At 35.0% G+C, this 12,831-nt stretch overlaps 1 protein-coding gene across 2 annotated transcripts; it reads right to left on the bottom strand.

The window, feature by feature from the left end:
- Positions 1-4,737: 4,737 nt before the first annotated feature.
- LOC123911367 lies at positions 4,738-11,354 on the bottom strand. Of its 2 annotated transcripts, XM_045962770.1 has the most exons (8): positions 10,941-11,354; positions 10,721-10,861; positions 9,719-9,946; positions 7,101-7,308; positions 6,411-6,547; positions 6,046-6,126; positions 5,627-5,693; positions 4,738-5,546 (listed from the first exon to the last, which is right to left on the bottom strand). In XM_045962770.1, the coding sequence occupies exons 1-8, from the start codon at positions 11,219-11,221 to the stop codon at positions 5,247-5,249; spliced, it is 1,443 nt and encodes a 480-aa protein (XP_045818726.1). In that variant the 5' UTR covers positions 11,222-11,354; the 3' UTR covers positions 4,738-5,246. The 2 variants fall into 2 exon arrangements, with proteins under 2 accessions (XP_045818726.1, XP_045818727.1); XM_045962771.1 differs by lacking the exon at positions 10,941-11,354 and having other exon boundaries at positions 9,719-9,951; positions 10,721-10,850.
- Positions 11,355-12,831: the final 1,477 nt, after the last annotated feature.

Raw genomic sequence — 12,831 nt, 5'->3', positions numbered from 1 at the left:
AAATTTCTTTTGTTAAACCTGTTCCATTGCTGAAACTTGGTGAATAAAGCAAACTCATCTTCACCCATTTCCTCCTCTTGGCCATCTGCAGAAGATTCCTCTTCAAAGTCAAGAAGCTGAGTCTTAAGAGCTTTAGAAGGAGTCCTAGTTGACTGTAAAGCCACAGACTTGGACTTCTTCTTAGCTTCTGAATCAGCATTCAGAACCATCTCATGGCTTCTGAGATTGCTTATCAGAGCCTCAAGACTCAGAGTCTTGAGATTTTGAGCTTCTTCTATTGCAGTGACCTTAGGTCTCCAAGCAATAGGAAGACTTCTCAGAATCTTCTGAACATGGTCATAGGTGGAATAACTCCTCTTAAGAGCTTTAAGACCAGATACAAGGATTTGAAACCTTGTAAACATAGTCTCAATGTTTTCATCTTGTTGCATAGTGAATAGTTCATATTGCCTTATCAAGAGACTAGCCTTAGCCTCTTGAACCTTTTCATTTCCATCATAGGTAGCACACATAGAATCAAAGATAGATTTAGCAGTAGACTTGTTTTCTATTCTGACATAATCTTCATGTCTGATAGCACCAACAACAATGTCCTTTACTCTATGATGCTTAGTGTAGATTTTTAAGTTAGCTGGTGTGAGTAACTTTCTATGCTCAATGGACAATCTTCCATGTTCATTTAAGTTTTCAAAAGTTACTCCCAACTCAACCAAATCCCACAACTCATGATCAATAGCAGTAATATTGCTATATAGTCTTTCCTTCCACCACTCAAATAATGATGCATCACCATTGAATATAGGGGCTTTCCTATTGCCACTATGTTCATGTGATTCATTACTCAAGTAGTCAAAACCAAAAGCATTTCTAGGACCACCACCAGCACCACTGGCATCACCGGCTTCACCGGTTGTTCTAGTGCTACTATCGTCTCCTCCAGACATAGTGTTCTCACAAGATCTTTACTGTCTCACTGTTAAGTGAACGTAACAGACCAGTGCTCTGATACCAATTGAAGGTGTGAAAACACAAGAAGGGGGGGTTGAATTGTGTTTTAGTCAAGTTTAAAACTTTTTCAAGTTCTTAACTTAACTTCAACAGCAGCGGATAAATAACACAATAAAACAAGTTAAGAGATAGAGAGAGATCACACAAGCAATTTATACTGGTTCCTCTCACAAAACGAGAGTAGTCCAGTCCCCTTGCACTTCCAAGGGATTTCACTATAATCACACAAGATTACAACTGCTCAAGCACACAAGCAAGAGACTTCACCACAATGCTCAAGCACACAAGCAAGAGACTTCTCAAGTACAAATGTAATGAAAAATAGAATGAATACAACAGCTCTTTAATCAGAACCTAGAAGAACAAATACTAAATATTTGAACTAAAAGTGCAACAACACAGTTCAGAGGTTCAGAGCTAGTATGTGGAATTCAGAGTTTGTTCGCGCGTGTTGATAATCCTTGATATTCTTTACAACTGATTCCTTTAGTATATATATAACTAGAAAAGAGTCGTTGCAAAGATGACCGTTGAAGAGATAACCTTTTGTCTTCAAGCAGCCTGTCTTGATGCAGTTTGGTTGTATCTAAAACTTAGTAAGAGTTTCAGGTACTTTGACTACTGCAGAGAAGACTTTCCTTATTCAGCTAACACAACTGATGACCCACGTTCTCAAGATAGGACAGACAAAAAGAGAGTAGCTGTTCTGATCAGGCTTGAAAGGTCCTTTTCTTCATTGGTAGAAGAGTTGACTTGCAAAAGAGAATCTTTACAAACTTCAAGAAGATCATCAGAGTTTGACGAAGCTTAGACCTTAAGAAGTTCTGAAGACTTCATCGTCTTAAGATTACAACTTCTGAGTTACAACATCTTCTGAACGCTTGCAAACTTCTGAACTCCTTATCTTCTGATCTTTAATCAGAGTTTAATTGAATCTAAGTCCTGCACACTTAAATTAAATTTTTAGTCCTTCCAATTGTTTATTAATACTATGTTATCATCAAAACCTTAAAAGATTTAGGGGCAAACATTTTTAAATCAATTTTGTTCCAACAGCACTTAGACACGAAATGATAAAAACTAAACACTACAAACACTAAAAAAAATTGACAGAAGAAGAGGAGTGGTAGAGGAGATGAGTGAATTTTCTTCACTGAATGAGTCCTTTTATATGGCCTCTGGCCGCACCCGTGGCCAATTTTCTTCACTGAATGAGTCCTTTTATAGGCCCTCTGGCCGCACCCGTGGCCAATTAAAATTGGCCACGTGATAGGCCTTTGACTGAGTGGGAAAGACTTTACCACCGACGGTTCCGCTACTTAGGTAGCGGAAGTGATGCGTAGGGTGTTTCGATACTTAAGTAGCAGACGACATTTGACATAAAAATAACACAGAATCAGTAAATGCAAAGTGAAGTTCAAAAAAAAATTTCTTTAACACATTAGACAAGAAAATTACCTCAATTTAAATATTTCATTTAAATCCTCTTGCTCTTTTTAAATAAACTACTATTATTGAATTATGGTGGCTCATCGTCTTGCTCCTCGTACCACCCACCGGTTCAGCAGTATAGGACAGTCCCATTTGTGTTACCCTGAGTGTGAATGTAGTAGAATTCATTTCGACTAATCTTACCGTACCCAATTTGAACACAAGAAGTGCCGACGAAGGACCATGCGGCAATTTACACATCAAATTTAAATTACAAACTATGAAAAAAAAAATGAAGGAAAACCTAAGTGGGAGAGGTGTGTGCCTTCAATTTTCTGAAGGTGGCTATTTATAGGCAATTTGGCCGCCCCAAGGGCCAATTAAAATTGGCCACTTAGCAGTCCTCTAACTGATGCAGGGGCTTTTGACCACCTACTGTTCCGCGACCTAGGTAACGGATGACAAGGGTGAAATTTCTCAAAAATTACTCATTTTTCAACGTCTCCGACTTAATTAGCGGAAGGGTAAAAATAAAAACGCGTAGGGCGCGTACGTAACCAATAGAGTGGGAAAAGTAAATGTCTAAATTTTTGAGGCCCTGAGCTATGGGCCTTGTTGCCCTGCCTCTGGGCGGACCTTGGATCTCATGAGCATTGGGGTCACTTTTTACCTGCTAAGACTCCTATGAAAAACTTTCAACATTGGAGTGACTTAAATAGTTGGCTTAATTAGTAAAATGGTCCCTTAAAGACATTTTTGGTTTCATATTGGTCCCTTAAAGAAAAAAAGGTCTAAATAGGTCCCTTAAAGAAAAAAAGGTCCGAATAGGTCCCTTAAAGACATATCCGTTAATCAGTTTGGTCCTATTTAGACCTCTTTTTAGGGACCAAACTGATTAACGAAGATGTCTTTAAGGGACCTATTCGGACTTTTTTTTCTTTAAGGGACCTGTTTGGACCTTTTTTTCTTTAAGGGACCAATCTGAAACCAAAAATGTCTTTAAGGGACCATTTTATTAATTAAGCCTAAATAGTTTGATTCATTTACCTACTCATCGAGATTTTTACACTTGGTCAAATGGAAGAAGGGGAGATGTGTTCTCTTTAGGCCCATCGTTCCCGTGAATTTTATTTTTTTGTCCTTCAATAAAAACTTCGATTTCTATGAATTGAATTTTTTTTTCTTGAAAAAAAAATTCGGTTTTTTTTTTAACCGAATTTTTTCTGAATTTGAACAAGAAAAAACTTCGATTTTTGCAAACCGAAATTTTTATCAAGGACAAAATTAGATTTTTTGGGGATAAAATTACATGGGGCCTAAAGAGAGCACATCAGAAGGGGAATTCCCATACTAAAAAAAGGTTAGATAGTGCCATATATAAATTTGATTGGATCAATGCTTGTATCCCTGTGATTGTGAATGTTTCTACTCTCACTAAGAATAGATCTGATAACTTTTCTTTGCTGTTGGATTTTAAGAATCAAGATGTTTTTGTTGTTTCTAGTTTCAAAATTTTGAAAATGTGGATTGAGCACCCTGATTGTATTAACATTGTTAGTCAAAATTGGAGTAAAGTTGTTGTTGGTTGCCCTTGTTTGGTTTGAGCTAGAAATTGAAGCTTCTCGAAGGTTCTCATAGATAGTTTTAAAAAGTTGATGAAATACAAATGGATATTATACTCTCTCTCTCTCCCTCCCTCCCTCCCTCTCTTCAACTTGGATAATGCTCACCATCAAGAGGAAATTTTTTGGCATGAAAAATCCAAAGTTTGCGAATTTCAAATTTCTTAATTATTTATGGTAAAAAGCAGCTCGTCCATTTATCTTTACTTGAGTTGAGACGATTATTACTCGCCATTTATTTATTTTCTAATATATCGCATTTCGCATATTTATTAGATATAACCGTACTTGGTGCAATTTTTCAAACATTTGTTACAACCGTTTGGCAATCAATTAAGCAATTATGCTTCATTGTTGGATTTATTTCATATGGAGATATTACCTTCTTCCGGCGAGACTTGTAACAAACTTGCTTGCTGGTAATCTCATTAGTATGAAATCCAACTGGTGACTGGAATCTCATTAGCATCAAACCCAACTGGTGACTGGTACCACTTCAATTGTTGCCGGTCATTACGACATGCCCGGTGACTTGCACCACTTGAACTCAATGCACATTATTGTCACATATTAAACATAATTTAAAAAAACTCAAATATTTATCACTCGTTACACTATATTGATAGTTTTTGACCAAAAAAAAAAACTATTGATAGTTTAACATGGAATTTTCTTAAAAAAAAAAACATATACTGCTTTCATTTCATATAAGTTATTTGTTAATTGCGGCCAACAGTTCCTGTGACACAATTCATTTTAAAGTAACTTTAAAATTTAAGGGTTAAAAAACCTATATTTCAACTATCAAGTTATTTAGGAGACAAAGTGTGTGATGAAGTATGGCAGGACACGGATCTGAACTGCTGAAGAGTTGATCCTTGGAATTTTAGTTATGATCATCCGTGTGTAACTCCGACGAATAAGATCAGAGTTTCAATGAATATATTTGTGCGTCTTGCTTGAAAAGCATCAAGCAGCAATAATCAGTCAAAAAACCTTCAATCTTCATGAGTTTACGGGACTATTACCGTATGTTCAAGTAATCATTCTACTTCCCTGCTCAATGCAAATTAAGGTTCCCAGGCCACCATTCTTCACTTTCAGAAGGCAATACCAAAATATGTACCACCAAGTTGAGGGAAATATTTTGAGACAAAATACCTTCACAGGCTTTAACACTTCTGCCTAGGTATCTTTGCATCGCGGGGTTTCACATGGAGGCGGTGGTACACCAAAAACCCAATCGAGAACATTCAAATATTTGGATCTGAATACGTCCCTCTCTTGAGCATAGCAGTGCATTATGATAGCAGTTGATAAGCTGAAAACTACCACATCAGCTCTTTTGATTGTTCTAGACTGTGGCAGATATCCTGCATCAGCTATGCATGTGAAGAAACTCTCAATAGCCCGGGCAAGGCAGTATAATGATATCTCCATTCGCCTGCTTTTCTTCTCAATTGCCAATGCTAGGCCAGTTGGGAACTGCAAGAAAATGCAAAGTTCAACTATATAAAAAAGATGTTATCGTATAATACTAATTGTGGATGCAGTAAGCAACATACTGTTCCCGTGGCCACCATTGGAATGTTACATCTTTTGAAGAGCCTAAACAGAAAGCATGTCCACATCCTGATTTAGAATAGAGGCATCCATATTATACATGTCAGTTTCAAGTTTCAACAAAATCAATGTAGTCATAATTACAATAAGGTGAAGCAAACAAGAATGAGAAAACGAAAAAGGTTATTACCCGGTGCAAAGAACAAAAAAATAATTGAACATAAGAACAGAAAGCAAGTCTTTCAAATAGTGTGTTACCGTTTCCTCTTTCAACAGAATCATTAGAGTTAACTTATTGATAATTGTTGAGTTAACTTTAAGCCGGGGTGAAGCAATCATAAGAAACTTGTTTAAAACCAAAACTAATTTAGCAGCAAGACAACCAGCAACAAAATAATAGTGTGCAGAACAAGATGCTAACCAGGCAGATGCACAATACACAGACAGAAACAAACTTGATCTTGCAGTGCCAATTAGACCCTTTGCCAATATTGTGAAAGGCCTGCAGTTAAGCATTTAGATAAAGGGAAATGAGAAAGTGCAAAACAATGTAATGTTGTAACTACATAGTACAACGCATGATCTTCATCTTGTGCCAGATTTGAGACTATGAGAAATATTAGATGGAACAATTTAATGTTCAGAAAAAGCCCTTTTCATTTTTCGTAACAAAATCAGCATGTGTCATGTAAAATGCTAACGTATTCAATTTGAAAAACATTCATTAACAATAATACTTCAATCATGTGAATAGTAGATTGGTTGTTAGTATTCAAATCAGATAACCTTTTTAGAAGTCCTTTTCTGTGTACTATTAGAGCAGGTATCAGATAAACTGGAAGATAAACAGGTAATGCTCTTTTGTAGGCTTGAATGAGAAAAGAAACGATGTGCCCACTACATGATTGATTCCCATGTACAATCTGCAAAAAACAGTGATTATGAACACCGAAAGAAGCAACACAAATCACACGTTTTGTATCATTATCATGCCACGGGCTACAAATTAAATATTGAACAGATATAGACGAAATGTTTCAAACAGAAATTGCCGTGATTTACAGTTCAATCAAGAAGCATCAGGAAAGAATGGCATAGATGAAAATAACCTAAAATAGAAAAACAAAAGAAGTGAAATTCAATACTATAAATGTGATTAAACTCTAATGGTAATTTTGTTATGGCATAGAGAAGAAAAGAAAGATTAAAACGAAAGTCCAGACTCTTGGAAGTTCACATGTGGTCCCAAGTCAAATATGAATAAATATTCATCAGAAGAGACAAGTTTTTCATGATTCAACCAACCAGAATAAAAAAAAGTATGATACCGTTATGCTGCGATCAAATTCAGCTTCCAAATTTGATATAACTGTTTATTAAGTATATTTTCTTTTACTTTATTTACTTTCTATTGGTTAATTAATAGTTAGACCGAGGTTGAGAAAAAAAAAGTATAAAAAATTTGGTATTTCATACCGTGCATGGAACTTTCATATTTGGATCTAATTTCACGTCGACACCGACGGTCTTGTAGTATTTCTTTATTGCATTGAGATTAGAAAAAGGCCTGCCAGTGGCTATATCTTTTACACCTTGTAAGATAACTGGATCCTTTCCACCATGTTTATTGAGAAAGGACTTATATGAAGCAGGTAAACTCTCTTGGTTTAATATATAAGCAGACCTGAAATCAAAAGATTCTCTATCATTATTAATTTTCTTTATAAAAAATTCCATCAATAATTTATTAAAAGGTAGAAAATAGGGGGAGGAGGAATCAAGAGGAACATAAAGTGTGATTCTATTGGAAACATGACTCCAAAGTGAAACTATCAAGGGTGCACATGCATGTACACACTCATTAAAGTAAAACAAGAACCAGTATTTATTTATAGGCAAAATTACACTACAAGTCCTTTATCTTATTTTTTTGTAACAGTTTGGTCCTTTATCTTTTTTTTGTAACAATTTGGTCCTTTATCTTTTTTTTTGTAACACTTTGGTCCTTATCTTATTTATTTATAAAAAATAAAGGACCAACGTGTTACAAATAACAAAAGATAAAGGACCAAATTGTTACAAAAAAGAGGATTAAAGTGTTACAAATAAAAAACATAAAGGACTAAAGTGTTACAAATAAAAGATAAAGGACCAAAGTGTTGCAAAAAAAAGATAAAGGACCAAAATGTTACAAAAAAATAAGATAAAGGACCTGTAGTGTAATTTTGCCTTATTTATATTAATGTATTAGCATTGTATTACACTTATAAATATGATATACAGAACTTCAGTTGAGCATTCTGCTCACACAGTTGTTTAACTGCTTCTAGCAGCTTCTACTATTGCTGTCAAGAGTATATATCATATTCTGTTATAATTAGCTAGAATCTGTAAATGACTTAGCTTTAGTTTGACTGACTTATAAATGAACCTTTTTACATTTTACATATCATCAAAGAATTCAGAATACATTTTACAGAAAATATCTCATAGTTTCTCGCATTTTTCTTTCACTTGTAAGTTTTATATTCAACTTCCTCACTAGCTTGATTTCCAATATAATTCTAGGTGGCATTAAAATCTTTCTTTTAAGTTGCAAAATTAGTCTAAGATACAACCAAACATTTTGAGATTTTCCATATATGCAATTGTACACAACAAGAACTAAATCTTTTCCAAATCCACCAAAACAATATATGGAATCCTCAAACCACAAGAAAATATAGGAAACCAAATAAATAGAAATGAAAATAAAATTGAGGATGGTGTGCATCTCAACCAAGAATAACTCGTTATGGTATGACTCATCAGTGAGATAGGAGAAATCAAGTAAAATTCCCAATGGAAGGTTGGTATGAATCGCAACAACTTCATCACTAACCTATAATAACCAAGGCAAGAATGTATCCCGGACCCTTAACTCCTTTAACCCTTAGCTCTAATAACAGGTTCTTAATTTAATTAAATAAGAAAACAAATCATGAAGTACATAAAAATTTTGAACACGGTTCTAGGAGATAATGTAATATGTATTTATATTCTAACAACACACAGATATATTCAGTTGTACAAGAAATGCTATTGTGTGCAAAAACTTTCGTACAAAGATAGAACGAAAGAACAATTAACAAATCATGGTAGGAGATATACAACTATTCAAGAGCAAGTAAAATCAACCTAACATGATGTTATGAATAAGGACAAAGAAGTTCACATGATGAAGGAGGACACTTGGCACATGATCCTCACTTCCAGGACCTGAGGCATGGAAAGAGAGAAAGGATTCCTATACAGAAAGTACAAAGATGACTTTGTATAAATATCCTCATGATCAGCAATCATTGGGGCGGAATTTAATGTGAAGAACCTGGCTCTTTTCTCTCTCTGAAGCTTATGCTTTTCTAGATCTTTCTTTAGATTCCATTGTACCATTTCCTTCAATTGGCTTAGCCATTCTATCAGTTTCATTTCAGCAAACAAAATTGTACTGTTGCTGTTGCATTTATTATTAGTACAATTTTCATCATTATTTCACTGTGTGCTGTTGCTGTTATTCCAATTCATAACACATGATCCTATTGTGGTAAGCATTTTCATACAAATTTGTGTCTTTTACTTTAATACGGAACAGCAATTTCCTTGAAAGATAACTACACAAGGCAGAGCCCTGCAGTTTCATTCACTATCAGCAAGGACAAAACTAGTATTGGGTAAACAGCTAACCACAAATTGATGAATGATCATATCGAAGTCTATAGCTAAGGGCCCAATTAGTGAACAAGATCAGACATACACATTATATGAACTACTTAATTACACAGGATGTGGTTTTTACTGCAGCCCACATATTAGCATTTTCATATCTCACATTTGGTATCTATTTATTTTAAGACATGCATATTTATCGGTGACTTGAACAAGGAATCACATTACGCAACGACTTTAAACTGTGAACATAGGAACAGGAATCACAGAGACACAGACTATCATTTTAAGAGATCCCAAAGGTACTGCCATGCAATTCAAAAGACAATAGAGACTAAGCTAAAATGGCATAAATAAACAGATAAAGTGAAGGTAACATTGTTACATACAATATTTGGGAAGAGGAGAGACACATGAGGAAAATGTCTCCATGCTTCCATGTGAGAGGCTTACAGATTCTCCCAAATCGTTCGCTCTTAATCCCACAACGAGTTGCCAATACAGCAGCACGCATGAGAATGTAAATGGCCAAGCTTGTGTGTTGTGCCTCTAACCCTGTCAGAAGCATCGACTGCCCAGCAACCGCTCCTGCCAACAGAGTCCTCCACCTCGCTGTCCTGAACTACAAACACATCACAAAACCAATCACAATCACACCCACTCCACAAACCCATGAACAAAACTTTGACAAAATACCTTCCATTTTCATATACTTAATAATTATTTTATTAAAAGAAAAAAGTCATTTCTTAGTTTTAAAGATTAGTATAACACAGTTAAACATTTTTTTTTTATAAAATTAATATCTACATCTTATTACTTGAGGTAATCCTCTCCAAGACCAGCAGAAAAATAAGGGTAAGGATAAAACCCTCTGTAACATCGACACTTCTGGTCAAAGGTGTGTCCCAGTGTCCGACACCGACAAATGTGATTATATTGAATTTTGTCATTTTCTCAAAATTCTATCGGTGTCAACATGTCTGTGTCATGTCCGGTGTCCGTACTTCATAGATAGAATATAATCTCTCTCCAAAGAATTTATTTTTTCAAAAGGAATCAAACTACTTCTCACTAAATTCATTTTCCCACATGCAGACCTAGAAACCTAGAATACTTCCACTATCTCAACCCTGTTAAACAACCATCACGCATTAAATTACATAAAATCATCCAACTCACACCACATCTTTTTTACTCCTTAAAATTACCTAACAGCCCATGCTAATTTCTTAATTCACACTTATTTTCATCTTTTGCAATAAGGATTCAAATTATTGAGCTTTGAATCACTTCATTTCTAAAATTAATTTACAGAGCTCATGTACATTTCAATAACAATAACAGTAAATCAATTGCCACAGAAATTCATGAGAAGAAGAAGAACATGCCTACGGTGACCTCCAAGAGCACCAATAAGCTCATCCATTGAAACAAACGTTCCGGCGAAGGTTCCAAGAAACAAACCATATCTCAACGTTTCTTTCAAAGCCGTAACAATCACTTCGCCATTCGTCACCACAATTTCCTTCCTGAAAAAACGAACAAAACGAAATCAATCATCGCAAAAACGAATCAGTACTTCTTCGAGTTCGAGCTTTTTTCTCTAACCTTGGCGGTTTTTTCCGCGCGAATCGCGCCAAGATCGCGAAGAGAGCGAGACCACCTTTGAGACCAGCTCCGATCGAGAAACCCTTAGCAGAAGCAACAACGACTCTCCGGAGAATTTCCGGCGGAATTACGATGAACGCGCCGTCGAAGGAACGAGGGATCGACGGTAGCATAGAATTAACTTTCGGTTTGGAGGATTCGACTTTATCATTGTGAGAACCGTTGATCTCCGCCGGAGTGTAGTGGTTGATGTGGCCGGAATCGGTGGCGGGAGGTGACATGGCGGCGGAGGAAGGGTGAAAGTGGAACAGTGGAGCTTGGGGGGAATTATTTCAAAGAGACAAGGGAATGAATGAAGATGAGAGTTATGTTTTTTTTTTTACGAAAGAAGATCAGAGTTTTTTCTTCATTTTGTAAATTGCATCATAATGTGACACGTATATGGCTTTCATGATCATTTTCCATATGCACTAGCAATATATGGAACATGATTTCCTGAGGTAATATTTTCACACAGTTTCACGCTGTGTTAAATCAGGACCGTCCGATCTAATCTGAATGGTTCAGATTGATTTAGACTGATTTTGTATAGATGCAATATGAACCGACCGATCTGAAATGGACGGATGAGATCTAAAACAGCGTGTAACTTTGTGATTTACAACTGCAGGGCATCTTGATCCGCAATATATGATATGATTCCAAATTTTTTTTTTTAGGAAATCAATTATTATCAATATTATGGCATTAATGCACTTTTGATTCCCTATTTTGAAAAATCTAAACTTTTGATTTCCTATTTTAAAAGCCAACTTTTTTATCCCTATTTTGAAAAACCTGAAGTTTTAATCCCCTACTAGTAATAGACCCGTGCGAAGTTAAGTTAGACTTTGATAAGTTGACATTTGAAAAAAAATGAAATTACATATTCATTAAGTAATATGATTTTTTTTTGAAGAAACTAAAATGGTATATATTAACACAAACAGCCTCCCCAGCACAAGGCGTACCGAGGTAGACTACACAAGTTTACAATAGAGTTAAAGAGATGTAATCACAATCAAATCAAACAAAACTCAAACACAACAATGGATTAGATAACCAGCTATGGTAGTTTAAAGCTAACGTAAAACTCGTCATCCTCAAGTTTACATTAAGTAATATGATTATTTCAAAGATGATTAACATCTAAGTTATTGCAACATATCAATACAAATTGCAACATAAATACAAATCATTGTTAATAAAAACCTAAAATGTCAATCATACATTTGCTTACATAACCTGAAACATTGTTGATAAAAATATAATTTTAAACTACTCCATTACAATTTATACTTCAATCAACAAATTAAACTTTAACTGAATTACAACTTGTAGTTGTCTAATTATTGAGCCATCTAAGGGGAAAATCAGAACTGATAATGAAACATTTAGATAGGTTACATAAGAAAGTTGTTTGAAATTAAGGTGTAACTTTGAATTCGATGTTGTTGTCAAAGCAAAAGTTTTTCCATCCGGCAATAATTTGAACATTTTATGTAGGATTCTGTGGATACTTCAAGTGTACTTTGGAGTTGTTTTTTCGTGAGACTTCAAGGATGATGTTTTTAAAGTTGAAATCACGAACATACCTTGAGAATTCATTTGGTAAAGTCTACAAATGTAATAGAAGGTTATTGATGAAAAAGCACAGAATAAAAATGAGATACAATTTTAAAACCAAAATTGAGATGTGCAAAGTAAATAGAAAAGAGTAAAACTAACAATTTGTGTTGGGGTGCAATGGTTGAAATCAGTAAGACTGAATTCAAAGGTATGTGTTTCTGGAACCTTGTAATCCTTGTATCCCAATGAAGTAAATGTCACATTGTAAATATTAGGTGCATTT

This window comes from Trifolium pratense, linkage group LG2 (assembly GCF_020283565.1).
Source record: "Trifolium pratense cultivar HEN17-A07 linkage group LG2, ARS_RC_1.1, whole genome shotgun sequence".
Taxonomy (NCBI): Eukaryota; Viridiplantae; Streptophyta; class Magnoliopsida; order Fabales; family Fabaceae; genus Trifolium; species Trifolium pratense.
Note: the sequence above shows the minus strand (reverse complement) of the source record. Positions and strands in the feature narration are given on the sequence as shown.